We start from the raw sequence: 16,711 nt of genomic DNA, 5'->3' as shown, positions 1-16,711 counted from the left end.
CCCCAGAAGAACATCTCCCTGAATTAACAAGCCACTTTTAATAGAAACCCTCCTAAATTATTGTGTTCTCAGCCTGGTCTCCTTTATAGGACTTGCCTTCTGCCTCTGCACCTAGATTTACAGGCATGGCCAACTGTGGCCCTCCATGTGTTTTGGACTGCAACTCCCACCATTCTTAACAGCCTCAGGCCCCTTCCTTTTCACCCTCGGGCCCGACCAAGAACTCATGAAGTCATCCCTTTGACACCTGGGCAAACTGTGGCCCTCCCACCGGGTGTTTTGGACTCCAACTCCCACCATTCCTAACAGCCTCAGGCCCCTTCCTTTTGTGGCTGAGGGGCAAAAGGAAAGGACCTGAGGCTGTTAGGAATGGTAGGAGTTACAGTCCAAAACACCTGGAGGGCCACAGTTGGCCCACGCCTGCACTAAACCCTGCAAAAGGTGCTGCAACAGCAAGAATGATAATTGCTAGGAATAGAAAAGTGTTAGCTAAAAAGGATTGGAAAGATAAATTAATGTATCACATGCAAACGGCCAAGATAGCCAATAATTTGGCAGGCAAAAACAATGAAGATTTCCTAAAGAGATGGAAATGGGCAATAGCATATCTGGAAGGAGAGTCAAAGAAGTCAACGATAAATAGTCCAAAAAGGAATTTATGGGCAAACACAATAGAAGGGTAAATAAGTAATGTTATAGGCACCACAGTGACTAGGGATGGAAGTCAAGGTGTGGGGTGCACAGGTGTGTGGGATAAAGGTTAACTTTGTGTAGGATGTGGGCCAAGATGGATGTCTTACATGTTGTAGTGTGGATGCCATGTGTGTTATGTGGACTGTGTGTATTCATCACGTTTGTAAATTTTAATTAAAATTAAAATATGCAAGAAGCATATCATTCTGTCCTTCTTGGATGCCGACTGCATGTCATCTCCCCGCAGGTCCGTTCTCCCCTTGTCATAGCAAGATCCCTCCCGAGGGTTTTTTCGAGAGCTGCGTCTATGACTTCTGTGGCACCGGTGGGGACACGAGCACCCTCTGCTTTGCGCTCCAGTCCTACGCTGACCGCTGCGCCCAGGCTGGGGTCAACATCGCTTGGAGGAACAACAGCTTCTGCCGTACGCCACTTTCTTTTACTTATTTGTTTCCATTCAATTATCCAGTTTGGTCTTTCAAGACTCTAAAGTGGATACACACACTTGAAGTCAGGAGTAGATACATAGTCTGTCCAAAGCCACATGTATCCTTTCAACTCCACTTTCCTGTCAGGGAATCGGCGATCCCCGATTGATTGATGAGCCAGGTCTCACCTCTGCTCACCCGTCAGACCACTTAGCAAATGGCGAAAGTGGCACCAACAAAGAACAACAGCTTCGTTGATTTTATCTGCTGATCTCAGCGGCACTGATGCTTTATTTACATTAATATTTACAGTGCTAATTGACCAAAGCTGTCAGGACACATCTTGCATCTGCAAGATCAAACATGGAACTTTTCCGTCTCTCTCAGAGTCCATTCTTCCTGTCATGTAGCACAAATTGAAGTCTTTGTCATTTGCCCTTCCAGCAATCAATCAGGGCTCACTGCAATTAACCTCTTGACTGCTGGAATGCTTGCCGGAACGAAATACATTCACTTCCACAGCAACAATAGATTAAACATTTACTACATATCACAAAAACACTAACATTTCCTGGACCTGACTAACATTTCCCCACCTGACTGTCAACCAAGCTTGCCATGGCTTTGGGAGTTAAAGACACCTGGAGGACCAAAGGTTGGGAACCACTGCTGTTGGGCATCTGGAGCAAGCATGGGCCAACTTTGGTCCTCCCTCCAGGTGTTTTGGACTCCAACTCCCACAATTCCTAGCATGCCTGATCTAGAGATCCTGTTTTAACCCCTGAAAGGTCTTTTGGGCCCATCTGTGGTCTAATGGCAGCACCAAGCTGGAGTCTCTTGAACAGAAGCAAGCATTCTCAGGGGAGAGCTTTGCTCTTGCCTTTTGTGTTGTATTAAAGGTGTTTCTCCCACCTCTTTCCAGCCCTGAACTGCCCCCCTGGGAGCTCCTACTCCCCTTGCACCCCTTCCTGCCCGGCTACCTGTCTAGACGGCCCCTCCGAACCCGGCTGTCCCGGCCAGCCCTGCCTGGAGGGATGTGTCTGCGACGACGACCTTGTGCTCAGCGGAGAGACCTGCGTTCCCATCAGCCAGTGCGGCTGCACCGACGACAGCGGGCAGTACCACCCGGTAAGGAGGCCAGCAGCATGAGAATGCTTCGTGTTTTCTTGTCACCATTAAAGTGTTTATTAATGATGTATGAGGGTTAAATTGAGCTCTCTGCCTCAGTCTCCCCTCCGTCCAGCAATCTAGCATCTGCTAAGATGTATGAACAAACATGCACACTTGTACTCATAGCTGTCTGCTGAGCCTGGCGGTAGTTGACTTTTACTGCAGTTATTTACAGCTATATACAAGCACACAGCTGGAGAAGCTCACTCTCATGTCCAGCAGAATTGATGACGACTGGCAAAGAAAACGTCAGATAAACTTGTTGCCTCCCACTTTCCATTCCTAGTGACTAATATCTGTTACAGAAGCTCCACAATGCCACTCCAGGCGGTATATCTAACTGTGCATTTAACCATGTCTCTACTGGAATGCTTCCCGGAACATTGCACAAACTTTAGATTTAACAATGAGTGAACATTTCACACTATACAAACCATTACTCTGACATTTATATCGCTCCCTACATGCTCAGGGAAGAAGTAGAATCAGTTTAAGTTGCCTTCTGTGATGGCAAGAGGCACTGAAAACCTCCTTCATGAAAGGGCATATAGTAAGACCCCTTATCTGCGAGGGATGCATTTCCAGACAGACTATGCTAATGTGTCACTGTGGATATCACAATACATGATTGATGTTGGGAATTACAACCTTCTTCAAGCTTCTTTTAGTCATTTGTTAATCTATAATTCTGTTTGCATACTGTTTTATATTTATGTTCTGGTATGCAGCTTCTTTTGCTCTATGTTTCCTGAGAGGTTGTGGGAGGGGCTGCAGACCACACGATCTGATCTGTGACTGCTCAGATCTCAGGCTCCATTTAGATTCTTCTTAGACTTTGGACTTGCTTGATGCTTGTAAGACAGATGCCCGATGCCATCTGCACAGATATGATCTCAAACACATCTGAAACTGGACTGAAAAACATGGGTTGTTCTTTCTTCATCCCTCCTTTTTTTCTCCTCCTTTTCAGGTCGGGGATAGCTGGATGGCCGACAGCAACTGCACCGAGCACTGCACCTGTGGGGCCCAGAACAACGTCACCTGCGAGGAGTGGAGCTGCAGCCCCGTCCAGGAGTGCCGGTCTGAGGAGGGCCTGCTGGGCTGCCAGGACACAGGTGAGCCACACCTGAAGCGCTTGAATGGCATGGAACAGGGAAGGCAAAACATGCCTTGTATTGACAAAGTCAGAATCACTGGGATGTTGTGTGGTTGTCGCACCTCAGGTTAGCTCCACCTTGTTAAAGACACCAGACTGCACACCAAATGTAGTATTTTGTAGTTTATTAGAAAATAGGGAAAAGATAGTTCATAAAAGGTAAACGTTCAGTTCCAAAAGATAGTTACAAAAACAAGGCTGTAAGAACAAATCCGTGGAAACATTAGGCATGAAGCAAGGTCCTTAAAACGAAGCCAAAGTCCCAGAAACGAGGATACATCCAGGCTATAAGATAATACAGGAGAGCAGACTTGGTTCTTGATTCAAGTGAGGAAATTGCTTTGACGAAGATTTCCCTCTCAGCAGACTGTTTTAATAGCATAACATGAAGGCATTTCTTTGCCCTTTGACCTCCCTCTTATTTGCTATTCTATGCAACCTCCGAAATTCCAAACGATTAGCCCGATCTAGAGGCACGCCCTCATCACTTTCGCCTCCCTGCTCCTCATCTCCCACAGCAGTTCAGTTCAGCTGACACAAAGGTTTAACCCATTGCGCTCCTGACATCATAGTGAAATTGCACAATTGGGGCTTGCTTTCAGGGATTATTTTGGAGGAATGTTTTCAAGATGTGGATGATTGAACCCTTGGATCTGGAGGGCTGACTGCGTTTCCTTCCTCTGGAGAGACTAAAGATCTATGGGAGGGCAATGTGAAGGGATTTCTTTTCTGGTGTATTTGTACTTGGATTAATTGGTAAGGGGCCTTGAGTTCCGGTTTTAGGGGAACGGCCTGGTGTCAATCAATGTCAATGTTTTTCCGCTTACCAGAAGAAGGGTTACCGAAACTGGGATAAAACCCGTGAACCAGTTGTAAATGGCGTAAACGGATATATTACCACCTACTCCAGTCAATAACCAGCTACTCAGGATCTACATCAGCATTGACTCTGTCTCCTTGGCTTATTGTTTCAAAACCGGTGGAGTCCTGAGGAATCCTTCCAGAACTGCAGAGACTCTGAATCGGTTTGCCTTTAAGCCAATCTAATCCTTTTAGGACTGCAGAGACTTATATCATCTTGTTTGATTTATAATACTGAGTTAGATACTTTTGGGTTATTGTGATACTCTAGGCTGCATGAGCACTGGAAACCAGACACCAAAGCCAATAAACAATCTAATATCTTTATTAAAGAATTGAAGAAATAAAACAAAAATAAGCAGAATATATAGTCCATCAATAGACCTTCTGGGAAAGGTCAAAAATAGTCCAGTAATATCAGGTCCAATGTCCAGTATTAGAGTTTTAAAGATGAAAATCCAGTTAACCGAAACACACTCAAACTTCCAAGCAGTTTGAGTGGGGAATAATCCAGGTCTTTTGCAAGAGTCCCAGGGAGCGGGTCCAAAGCAAGGAGTTCAAGGCAAGGCAAGGAAACAAGGCAAGGCAAGGCTGAAGATAGTGGATCCAATCGCGGTCCAGACTTGACTAGAAGGCGAGGCGCAACGGCCAGTCTACTCGAGAGTAGAGTGCCACAAGGACTAGAGGCGACGTTGATCCTACAACTGACACGTTGACACCGCGCTGGCTAGCCAGCGCGCAGAACTTTTAAGGGACTTCAAATCTTCCTTCAAAACAGGTGTCCAACATTTTTCCCAAGGGAAAACTGGCTAAAGACAACATCTTTACCAGATGCAAGCCTCCCTGGAAACTCTCAAGTGAAATGGATTAGTCAGCGGTTTCTCTGGCTGTTAATCTCGCGCTCCTCCGTAAGTTAGCCTTCTCTGAGTGACTTGATTCCCAAAACAGCCTCCTATCAAAGGGAAGGGAACCGCTGGGAACAGGCTCGGCCTCAAGGGCTTTTTTAATGAGCTTTGGGCTTGAACTGTCAACAGGGAGCATCTGGAAGGGAACAGAATCTTGCTGAGTCGGCATAAACCCTCTTTCCTCGTCGCTCTGGTCCGCAACGAATACAGGGTCATGACCCGAGGGTCTCTGGGACATCATAGTTATATACCATAGGACTGAGCATTGATTCTGTGAATGTAATATGTATATGATGCTCTAATATACATATTGTGTACTACTTATGTTTTGAACCATTATTGTGTTTTGTATAGCTCATTACATTGTTTAGAATAGACATCTGTGTTTATCCAATAGTCAATCAATGTCACCCTTATCCTGGCTGTAAAGTGTCCGACTTCCTTCTCCACCCTTTGCAGGTGTGGCGGCTTGCCACGTGGCCGGGGACCCCCACTACTACACCTTTGACGGGGCCATGGTCTCCTTCATGGGCACCTGCACCTACACGCTGGTGGGCCTCTGCCAGAGCGACCCCCGGCTGCCCTCCTTCACCATCACGGCCAAGAACGAGGAGCGGGGGCAGCCCGAGGCCTCCTACCTGCGCCAGGTCACCCTCCAGCTGCATGGATACACCGTCACCCTCCAGAAAAGCCGCCGCGTCCTGGTAAGGGGTGTGTGTGTGGGTGTGAGTGTGAAGAGAGGCCATTTGGTGCAAACTGCGGCTTTAAATGTCGCACCTCAGGTTAGCTTCACCTTGCTAAAGACACCAGGCTGCACACAGATCGTAGGAAATAGGGAAAAGATAGTTCATAAAAGGTAAAATTTCGATTCCAAAAGATAGTTACAAAAACAAGGCTGTAAGAAACAAATCCATAGAAACATTAGGCATGAAACAAGGTCCTTTCAAAAGAAGGCAAAGTCCCAGAAATGAGAATACATCCAGGCTACAAGATAATACAGGAGAGCAGACTTGGTTCTTGACTCAAGCGAGGAAATTGCTTTGACAAAGATTTCCCTCTCAGCAGACTGTTTTAATAGCATAACATGAAGGCATTTCTTTGCCCTTTGACCTCCCTCTTATTTGCTATTCTGAGACTTCTGCGCAACCCCAAAAATTCCAAATGACTAGTTCGATCTAGAGAAGCGGCCTCATCGCTTTCAAGGCCACAGGGCTCGTTAGTGTTATCAGGCTGAGGCTGGGAGCTACTCTCCCTTTCTGCTTCTTGCACCTGAAAACCATCATCAGTAACAACATCATTCCTTCCCAGGAACACTCTGCACCTCAATCCCATAATTCCCATCAGAGTCATCTTGAAACTCATCCTGAACCTGAATCCCATCATCTGGAAACTGCATCCCAGAATCCTCATCAGAGTCACACAAAAGCAAAGGCTGAGTCACAACATTAAAAAAAACTGTGACTTTAATGTTTTGCATCCTGGTCTGTGACAGTAATAATAAAATTCATTCATTTGGGGCAGAGAGAGGCCACTGGGATGATGGGTGTGATCGTTAAGAAATGGTAGAAGAGCAACAACAACCATGAAATAAGAAGAGCAACCACAATCATTTTTGTTTATATATCACCCCAAGGAAAGTACTGTGGTTCTTCTATTCTAAGACCTCTTCTACACTGCCAGATAATCCTGGTTATCAAAGCAGAAAATTCACATTATCTGTACTGAATTATCTTAGCCTTTCAAAGAAGATAATCTGGATTATATACAGCTGTGTAGAAGAGGCTTAATGGATCTACACTGCTAAATAATGCAATCAATCCTATGCAATTAAACTGCATTAAATGAGTCAATACTGACCATATCATCCAGTTCCAAACTGCATGATGTGAAAGTGTTAGATGCAGCCTAAGGCCCCCTCTACACTGTCATATAATTCCAGATTATCTGCTTTGAACTGGATCATATGGCAGTGTAGACTCATATAATCCAGTTCAAAGCAGATAATCCGGATTGTATATGGTAGTGTATATGGAGCCTAAGATTCCATTTCCCCCCATCTAAGCCTCTGTAGAAACAGGATGTATTTTAGAACCAATGTTTCCTTTTTAAAAACTCCATACTTTGCAGAGAGCATCCCACTCACACTTTTGTTTTTGTGTGGGAATCCCGCCTCCAAGTTGGACCTTTCTTTGCTCCACCCACTCTCACTATTTCATTGTTGAATTCTGTGGAGTAGTTTGCAAGTGTGGAGCCATTAACCTGCTGTATTATTTTTATTTGGCAGTTTTACTTACCATTATATGGTTGTTAAAATGTTGGTTTGATTTATGTAATGTAAATGTCTATGATGTTCGTTTTACTGTAAATATATTTTATTTTGCTTATTGGGGAAATTTGGACTTGGCCCCTTGTCAGCTGCTCCGAGTCCCTGCAGGGAGATGTAGGCGGGATATAAAAATAAAGTTATTATTATTATTTTATTTTATTTTATGGCACAGCAAACAAGATAGATATGCTGGATTTCATTTCACAAAATCACAAGTCGAACACTTCCCAAGTGTCTAGGACTGTTTGATGTCTTTTCGGATGATGCGCGCAGATCCCAGTCGGGTGGCCTTTTGCAGTTGGCAGATCGTGATTTTGTCAATGTCTATTGTTTCCAAATGCCGGCTGAGATCTTTTGGCACAGCACCCAATGTGCCCATCACCACTGGGACCACCTGCACTGGTTTCTGCCAGAGTCTTTGAAGTTCAATCTTGAGGTCCTGAGAGCGGCTGAGTTTTTCCTGTTGTTTTTCGTCAATGCAACTGTCACCTGGGATGGCGACATCAATGATCCAAACCTTTTTCTTTTCCACAACTGTGATGTCTGGCGTGTTGTGTTCCAGAACTTTTTCAGTCTGGATTCGGAAGTCCTACAGTATCTTTGCGTGCTCATTTTCCAATACTTCTGCAGGTTTGTGATCCCACCAGTTCTTTACTGCTGGGAGGTGGTACTTGAGGCATAAGTTCCAATGAATCATTTGGAACACATAGTTGTGCCTCTGTTTGTAGTCTGTCTGTGCAATTTTCTTACAACAGCTGAGGATATCAATGGTTTTGTCAGCTTCCTTGCACAGTCTGCATTTTGGGTCATCAGCTGATTTTTCAATCTTGGCCTGAATTGCCTTTGTTCTGATGGTTTGCTCCTGGGCTGCAAGGATCAGGCCTTCTGTCTCCTTCTTCAGGGTCCCATTCATGAGCCAGAGCCAGGTCTTCTCCTCATCAGCTTTTCCTTCAATTTTGTCAAGGAACTTTCCATGCAGTGTTTTGTTGTGCCAGCTGTCAGCTCTAGTTTGTAGTGCGGTTTTCTTGTACTGACTCTTTGCTGTGTTTTGAGGAGTTTCTGATATTATTATTGTTGTTGTTGTTGTTGTTGTTATTGACTCCTGGTAGGAAGTTTGGGTTATATCTCTGAAACCACCTATGTAAGAAGTTGAGTACTAGTATTTCAATAATTTTGATCCTTTATGGCACATCAAAACATTGTCCAAAAGATTGCACTGCAAAGCTGCATTAAAACAAAAAAGTATTGTGCAAGCAGAAGAACATGTAAATAGAGCTGCAGGTGGACATTTTATTTTTTTCTTAGGTTCAAAGCTTTTGCTGTTGTAGTTGTTGGTATTGAAATGAGTGTGTATCTTATGATCAGAATCAGAACTGCTGCATTAAGGCAGGGCCATTCATGGAGACATCCCAGAGAGGAGACTGTGATACTTTAACTAAAGTGGTTTCGTGCTGGTTTCAAAATTCAGCAGTGAGGTGTGTAGCATTTCATCATTCAATTCTGGCTGCAGATCGATGGGCAACGGGTCCGGACCCCCGTGGAGGGGCGCATCCCAGGCGTCTCCATCACCTCCAGCGGCATCTATGTCATTCTGGAGACCGACTTTGGTCTGGTGGTAAAGTTCGATGGGAACCACCATTTGGAGATCCAGCTCCCGGGGACTTACTTTGACAAGGTAAAACATCTGCAAAAGTCATGGAGTCACCAAAACCCATAAGGCAGGCATGGGCAAACTTTGGCCCTCCGGGTGTTTTGGACTTCAACTCCCACAATTCCTAACAGCCGGTAGGCTGTTAGGAATTGTGGGAGTTGAAGTCCAAAACACCCGGAGGGCCAAAGTTTGCCCATGCCTGCCTTAGAGCAAAGACTCTCAAAAGACCCTTCTCTCCCCAGGTGTGTGGCATGTGTGGCAACTTCAACAACCACTCCCAAGATGACCTTCTGATGCCAAACGGACACCTGGCCGCCAGTGACAGCCAGTTTGGGAACAGCTGGAAAGCCCCCGGAGATGCTGACCCCGGGTAAGGAATGGACAGAAGGCGGTTGCAGTGGGCAGAACCCTGCTCTTCCGAACATAGTCTCATCTGGAAAGGCCACTTTCTGTTACTCTCATATGAAGCCTTTTATTTTATGAGATTGTGTTCCCTGTGATTTTAGTTAGAAATTACAGAGTTGGGGGAACGTTTCTTTTCTGAACATAAATCTACATCCCATTCTATTTCTATATATATATACACGAGGGTTATCCAGAAAGTAGATTACGTTTTGAAATTAAAAATGAACAAAGTATAGGTGAAAACATTTACCATATGCAGTTGAAAGCCAGATCCAAATACCACTTCTCAACATAGTCACCATTCAAATCTAGGCACTTATCATAGTGAAGAATGAGCTTGGCAACTCCTTCCCCACAAAACTCTGCCACTTACGTCCTCAACCAGCCGGTCACACCTTCCCACAGCTGCGCATCATTGCCGAAACACTGTGTTGAGCGGAAGAGTTTTGTGGGGAAGGAGTTGCCAAGCTCATTTCTTACTATGATAAGTGTCTCAATTTGAATGGCGACTATGTTTAGAAGTGGTATTTGGCTGGGGTTTTCAACTGCATATGGTAAATGTTTTCTCCTATACTTTGTTCATTTTTAATTCCAAAACGTAATCTATTTTCTGGATAACCCTCGTATATGCATGTGTATATATATCTATATCAATATCTGTATCATATTTCTTTGATTCTAAGATGCCATTGATTGTGTGCCATGTGTGCCATAAAAAGTTTTATGTATACAAAAAAGCACCTATGACTATAAGATGCATGTCATTTTTAGACATAGGAGATATACACACACGCACACACATATTGTTGCACTCCAGCACTGAAACACCTCTTCACCCAGCACCACACATGAGTCCAGAAGTTCTATCTAAGAATGCTTATTGAAGAAAGCAGGTAAAAGGTGGGAGGAGGCAATTCCAAAAGGGACAGAAGAATAGAAAATACCAAACATCAATAATCTAAAAATGACAAAGTACATAAAATCAAGAGTGCCCAAATCCACAGTGATACTTCAAACATAAATCCATCAACAAGACAACAGGAACTTTTCCAAGGAAAACCCTTTCAGGAGACAAAGGCATGAATCAGAACAGGAAACTTGAGTACACTTGAAACATGAACTTGAGAGCAGAGACAGACAGGAAAGCCATCAGGTTGTTTTATGTTTTCCGGACTGTATGGCCATGTTCCAGAAGTATTCTCTCCTGACATTTGGCAATGTTGTCTCCTCTTGTAATCCTTTGGCAACGTTGTCTCCTCTTAGAGGCGTAAAGCCAAGACCACTTAATTTAAGCCCGACCAAGTTGCCATGAGATCATGCCAAAGGCACCTGGGCTTCAAGGTCTTCTCACGGATTCTCTCCAAATGTCTAATTAGTCTATTTTTCACTCCCTCCGTTCTCAAACCAAATCTGACTTCTCAGGAAAACTGTTTCCCAAGAGAACTGGTTTCAGTCTCCCCAGTTGCCTGGGAATGATCACAGGAATGCAATACATCATCCTCAAGTGTCTGTGATTCTCTCCTAGCACTGACAGACTCATCACTTTGAAACCATCAAACCCTTCATCCTCTGACATATCAGAAAAATCCTCTGCCACTTGCTGAGCTACAACACACATCTACACACACTATATTTCTCTCTGTGTGTGTTTAGATGTCGGGTTCTCTTCTCTCAGTTGTGCTGTGGGTCCGTCTTCCAAAGGAAAAAGCACCAAGACATGCTGGTAGATTCCAACAGATTTTTATTGTACCAAATGTCAGAACCTTCTTTTGGCCCACATATATAGGGGCTCCCACATACCAGAGGGTAATTGAGGTTTTATGGTCGGCTGTTTTATGGCTGGCATCTGTTCCTTGTCAGCCGACCAGAAATGTCAAGAATTGGAGACATCAGACACATGTATACATGCAACTAAACTTACCTGCTCCCAATTATCTTCCGCTGACTCCTTGTTCTCTTGCTCTGCCTTTAGTTGCCAGCCAGACGACCGTGAGGATCTAGAGCCCCACTGCTCCCCAGAAGAGATGGAGCGCCTGTCCGGCTTGTGTGGAGAGATCCTGGGGCGCAAGTACCAGCGCTGCCATGCCGTCATCGACCCCAGGCCCTTCATCCAGAACTGCCTCTTCGACCTGTGCGAGTACGACGGCATGGCCTCCGTCCTGTGCGACAACGTCCAGTCCTACGTGGAGGCCTGCAAGAGCCAAGGCGTCACCGGACTCTCCTGGAGGAACAGCACCTTCTGCCGTAAGGGGCCCAGGCTGGGAGCCCAGAGGGTGGGAAGGACCCAAAGGATCCGGGGACCTGGAGACGAATGATGCACACAGATTAAATCGATTGAAGAGTATGGCAAATGAAAAGCATTTTGGTATTGGATATACGGGGGGAGGGGGTCTTTTCTAACATTTTCTATGGATTTTAGGCTAATGTTCCCAGAGTTCCAAAACACCTGGAGGGCCAAAGTTTGCTCATGCCTGCCCGAATAGCTGACATTTGCTCCTTTCTTCCTCTCCAGCTCTGCCTTGCCCTCCGCACAGCCATTACACAGAGTGCGCCTCTCCCTGCCCGGCCACCTGCTGCAACCTCTATGCGCCGGCCACCTGCCAGAGCCGCACCACCTGCGTGGAGGGATGTACCTGCGACCGGGGCTACGTCCTCAGTGATGACACCTGTGTCTCCGCACACAACTGCGGGTGCCTGGACAGCCAGCACGAGTACCACAGCGTAAGTCAGGGGCAGCACCATAGGGCTGGGGGGCACTGTTGAGGTTGGAAGGGACACCAGGGACACCCAGTCCAGCACCCTTCTGCCAGGTAGGAAAACATCATCTAAGTCAGGCATGGGCAAACTTGGGCCCTCCCTCCAGGTGTTTTGGACTCCAACTCCCACCATTCCGTAGGCGTTGAAGTCCGAAACACCTGGAGGAGGGCTGAAGTTTGCCCGTGCCTGGTTTAAACCAAGAGTCTCCTTTGTGGCGTGGTGTGGTGTGTGGGTCCTGACAGAGCCGATCTCCTCTTTTTCCAGCCCGGAGACACCTGGGTGACCCTGGACTGCCGCGAGCACTGCACCTGTCTGGGGGGTGGGAAGATCTCCTGCCGGGCCTTTGAGTGCCTCTCCGGGTCTCTCTGTGTCCTCAGCAGCACCGGGCAGCGCTTCTGCCAGCCCAGAGGTGAGTCTTCCCATTGGCCAGAAGGACAAGCAGGGGTCCCGGGCACAAAGACCCCGACTGCCCTCTCTCTCCTCATCAAGCCGCCCCTACCTGGGTTGCATTCTATGCAAAAATATTTTGTGCAGATTTTTCACAGAAAATGTTTCCGATTGCAGAACTTTCTGTGCAGAAAATAATACCCCTGGGCAGAAGTATAGCAGTACTGGCATCCCCCCACTTTTGCAGGGGTCCTGCACCCCTCACCTGTTAGGGAATTGGCAACCCCGACTAATTGATGAGCCAGGTCCCACTTCAGCTCACCCATCAGACCACTCTGCAAACGGCGAAAGTGGCACCAACAAAGCACGACAACCTCGTTGATTTATCTCTGCTGAAGACAGCGGTACTGAAGCTTTATTTACAGTGCTAATTAACCAAAGCTATCAGGACACATGTTGCATCCAAATGAACAAACATGGAGCACATCCGTCTCTCACGAAGTCCGTTCTCTCTGTGCTGTAGGACCTCTTCTGCATTCCACAGCTTGTGATGTATCTTCCTGTCACATAGCACAAATGGAAGTCTTTGCCATTTGCCCTTCCAGCAATCAATCAGGGCTCGCTGCAATTAACCTCTTGACTGCTGGAATGCTTGCCGGAACGAAATGCACACAATTCCACAGCAACAATAGATTAAACATTTCACTCCATATAACAAAAACACTAACAATGAACGTGATTGTATTTTTACCTAGAAAAGATACAGCAAACTTTGGCCTTCCTTCAGGCGTTTTGGACTTCCATTCCCACCATTCCCAACAGCCTCAGGACCCTTCCGTTTCCCCCTCAGCCGCTTAAGCGGCTGAGGGGGAAAAGGAAAGGTCCTGAGGCTGTTGGGAATGGTGGGAATGGAAGTCCAAAACACCTAGAGGAGGGCCAAAGTTGGCCCATGCCCAGCCTAGTGAATTCCTTAAGATATAACTCTTTCCTCCTCCTCCTTTTGCCCAGAATTCCACCAGTGCGTGATCTCCGGGGACCCCCACTACCGCACCTTCGACCGCTTTGTCCACCACTTCCAGGGCCGCTCCACCTACGCCTTGAGCCAGACCCTCCTGGACCTTCCTTCGGTGCTGGAGCCCTTCTCGGTGGCTGGGCGGAACCGGCGTCGTTTCCCCTTCCACCGCTTCTCCTTCCTGCGCGAGGTCTACATCTCTGTCTACGGCTATAGCATCACCCTCATGCAGCGGCGCAAGATGCTGGTAAGCAACACGCCCAGGACCCCTGCCTCCGAAACCCACATGGTCGAGAAGCATCTGGTCTTTTTGGTGGGGAATAAAATGGCAATGGATTTGGTCTGTGTTTTAGTGAAGATGCTGAATAGGTCCAGTTCCCTGGATGTCTCATTTAGGGTTCGGTCTAACAGAGCAGATTCACAACTCCATCTGGTTCACAAGGAATTTCATCTGAGGCTTCACGAACCTTTCCCCATTCACTTGACCAGTGGTTCCCAACCTATTTTTGGGCCTGCCCCACCTAAATCTCTAAAATCCTGATGCCCCCCCCCCTTCCCCATGACATTTCCAGCAATGAAACAAAACAACTATCCCAGGGTCATAGCAATATTCGAAGCACAATGGATTTGAGTGATCTACATCAAATTCTGGGTAATTTAAGTGTCCCACTTCATGGGGTATCTTTGTGAGAAGATGCAAGAATATCCTGTCACCTGTTCGCCAATATATATATATATTGATATGCTGTATATAAAGCCCCTAGAACAGGCATGGGCAAATTTTGGCCCTCCAGGTGTTGTTGTATCATCTGTCCTGGTGTCGTATCATCTGTCCCGTTGTTGTATCATCTGTCCCGTTGTTGTATCATCTGTCCCGGTGTTGTATCATCTGTCCCGGTGTTGTATCATCTGTCCCGGTGTTGTATCATCTGTCCCGATGTTGTATCATCTGTCCCATTGTTGTATCATCTGTCCCGTTGTTGCATCATCTGTCCCGTTGTTGTGTCATCTGTCCTGCTGTTGTATCATCTGTCCCAGTGTTGTATCATCTGTTCCGTTGTTGTATCATCTGTCCTGTTATATCATTTGTCCCATTGTATCATCTGTTCCTAGGGATTGTGTGTTGAAGTCCAACTCTCATAATTCCTAGGAATTGTTGGTTGAAGTCCAGAACACCTGTTTGCCCATGCCTGTTTTAAATTCTATTCCAGAGCCAGTTCATAATGGAAGCCCTTCGGGCGCAGCCCTTGCTGGGCTCTCTCGCGGTGGCGGCGGCGACCATTGGGTTGCTCGCCGCGGAACAGGGAAGTCCTTGCTATTCTCGCAAGATTTCGCGAGATTTCTGCAAGAATAGCAAGGACTTCCTGGAGTTCCGTGGCTGGAGAGCGCGCCGCCGCCAAGTTGGAGGGGGGGGTGTAATTTCGGGGGGGGCCTAGATTTGCGTACATAGTGAAAAAACCTAGGGCGGCTACTGTTCTATTCTTTTGAGTGTAGAGTCTTGCATAAAAGAAGAAAGTGGGGTGTAAATAAACATGGGAATACTCCTCCCTGGCAGGTGAACGGCCTGGCAGTCACTCCGCCCTTTGCCACTCTGGACGGGTCACTCCAGATCTCCCAGCGGGGCCTGAGGCTCCTCCTGCAGACGGACTTTGGCCTCACGGTCTCCTTTGACGGCAGGGATTTCGCTGGTAAGGCTCACCCACTTGGGGGTCAGAGGGGTGTGGAGAGGGTCTGCCCTTTTTAGGGAGGGAGGGAGGAGGCAATCATAAAACCCTCAAGTCCCCCAAAATGTCCACTTTCTCGGCAGCTCTCAGGAGCCTGGAGGCTTAAAAGTGACCATCTCTTGGCACCCAAAGATTTCCAGGTGGGTGGTTGCACGGCTGCACTCTTGGTGTTACCATCTATCTATCTCTTTCTTCCTTCCTTTCGTTGTCCTACCCAGAGATCACTCTTCCCAGCACCTATCAGAACCGCGTGGGTGGACTCTGCGGCAATTACGACGGACGGCGGAACAACGAATACATGAGGCCTGACGGAACCTGGACCCGGAGCCTCAACACCTTTGGCAACAGCTGGGAGGTCTCCGTCCAAAGGGAGATGAAGGCCGGCATCCGCACCCGGAACAGGTCAGGCCCGTTGTGTGTGTCCATGTATGGAGGGATGCACCCATGTTTGCAGTCTATGGATGATTACACTGTAGAATTAATGCAGCCTGACATCATTTTAACTACCCTGGCTCAATGCTACAGAAACTTGGTAGTTCTACAAGATCTTTAGCCTTCTCTGCCCAAGTGTAGTGCTGTACCTCACTAAACTACAACTCTCAAGTTCCATTGGACTGTGCATGGTGTTAAACTGCATTCATTCAACAACATAAACGCACCCCTTATCTAAACAGAGGAGACATGGAGTCAACTGTTGCACCTCAGAATAGTTCACCTTGCTATAGACACCCAGTCAGACACAGGAGAAAGTCTTTTGTAGATATAAATATAAATCAAAGCAGGCAATAAAAAAGTCAATAAAGACCCATTAGTCCATGAGCCATAATAATCCACAAATCCATAAGCCAAAACAGTAAACGATAGATCCCAAAGAACAAAGGCCCAAAGGTTTCAAAGATCCAGGAACAATAATCTTTTCTTAATCGTGAAGCAAAAACATCCACACAGATGAAGCGAGGATTTGCTTTGACAAAAATCTAACGGCAAACACACACTTTTAAAAGCACCCCAGAAATGCATTCCTCTTTCCTGAAGAGGCCTCTCTTTTTCCTACCAATCTCACACTCCTACGAGGCTGAACTCCCTTCCATAACAACCGGTCCGCCCTAGATAATGATGGCGCCCCTTCAAGGTCCTTGTTATCTCGCACCTGAACCGGGGCTTGAGACATCTCTTGCTCATTAATTCCCATGGGAATGTCATTCTGGCTGTTATCGATGGCTTGTGGGGTCAACA

General features: G+C 46.6%; 1 protein-coding gene across 1 annotated transcript in view; it reads left to right on the top strand.

The window, feature by feature from the left end:
* Nucleotides 1–16,711, top strand: part of LOC103281593 (zonadhesin) — a 52,255-nt gene that overhangs the window by 21,668 nt on the left and 13,876 nt on the right. Inside the window, exons 12-23 of the mRNA XM_062957030.1 lie at nt 941–1,117; nt 2,044–2,249; nt 3,262–3,406; nt 5,673–5,917; nt 9,050–9,214; nt 9,433–9,560; nt 11,568–11,839; nt 12,108–12,316; nt 12,617–12,761; nt 13,748–13,998; nt 15,307–15,439; nt 15,694–15,877. Of these exons, the coding sequence (XP_062813100.1) occupies nt 941–1,117; nt 2,044–2,249; nt 3,262–3,406; nt 5,673–5,917; nt 9,050–9,214; nt 9,433–9,560; nt 11,568–11,839; nt 12,108–12,316; nt 12,617–12,761; nt 13,748–13,998; nt 15,307–15,439; nt 15,694–15,877 (2,260 nt within the window). The remainder of the gene's footprint in view (nt 1–940; nt 1,118–2,043; nt 2,250–3,261; nt 3,407–5,672; nt 5,918–9,049; nt 9,215–9,432; nt 9,561–11,567; nt 11,840–12,107; nt 12,317–12,616; nt 12,762–13,747; nt 13,999–15,306; nt 15,440–15,693; nt 15,878–16,711) is intronic.

The sequence above is a fragment of the Anolis carolinensis genome, chromosome 6, assembly GCF_035594765.1.
Source record: "Anolis carolinensis isolate JA03-04 chromosome 6, rAnoCar3.1.pri, whole genome shotgun sequence".
NCBI classification, from domain to species: Eukaryota; Metazoa; Chordata; class Lepidosauria; order Squamata; family Dactyloidae; genus Anolis; species Anolis carolinensis.
The sequence above is the reverse complement of the archived record's forward strand: the minus strand, read 5'-3'. Positions and strand labels throughout refer to the sequence as shown.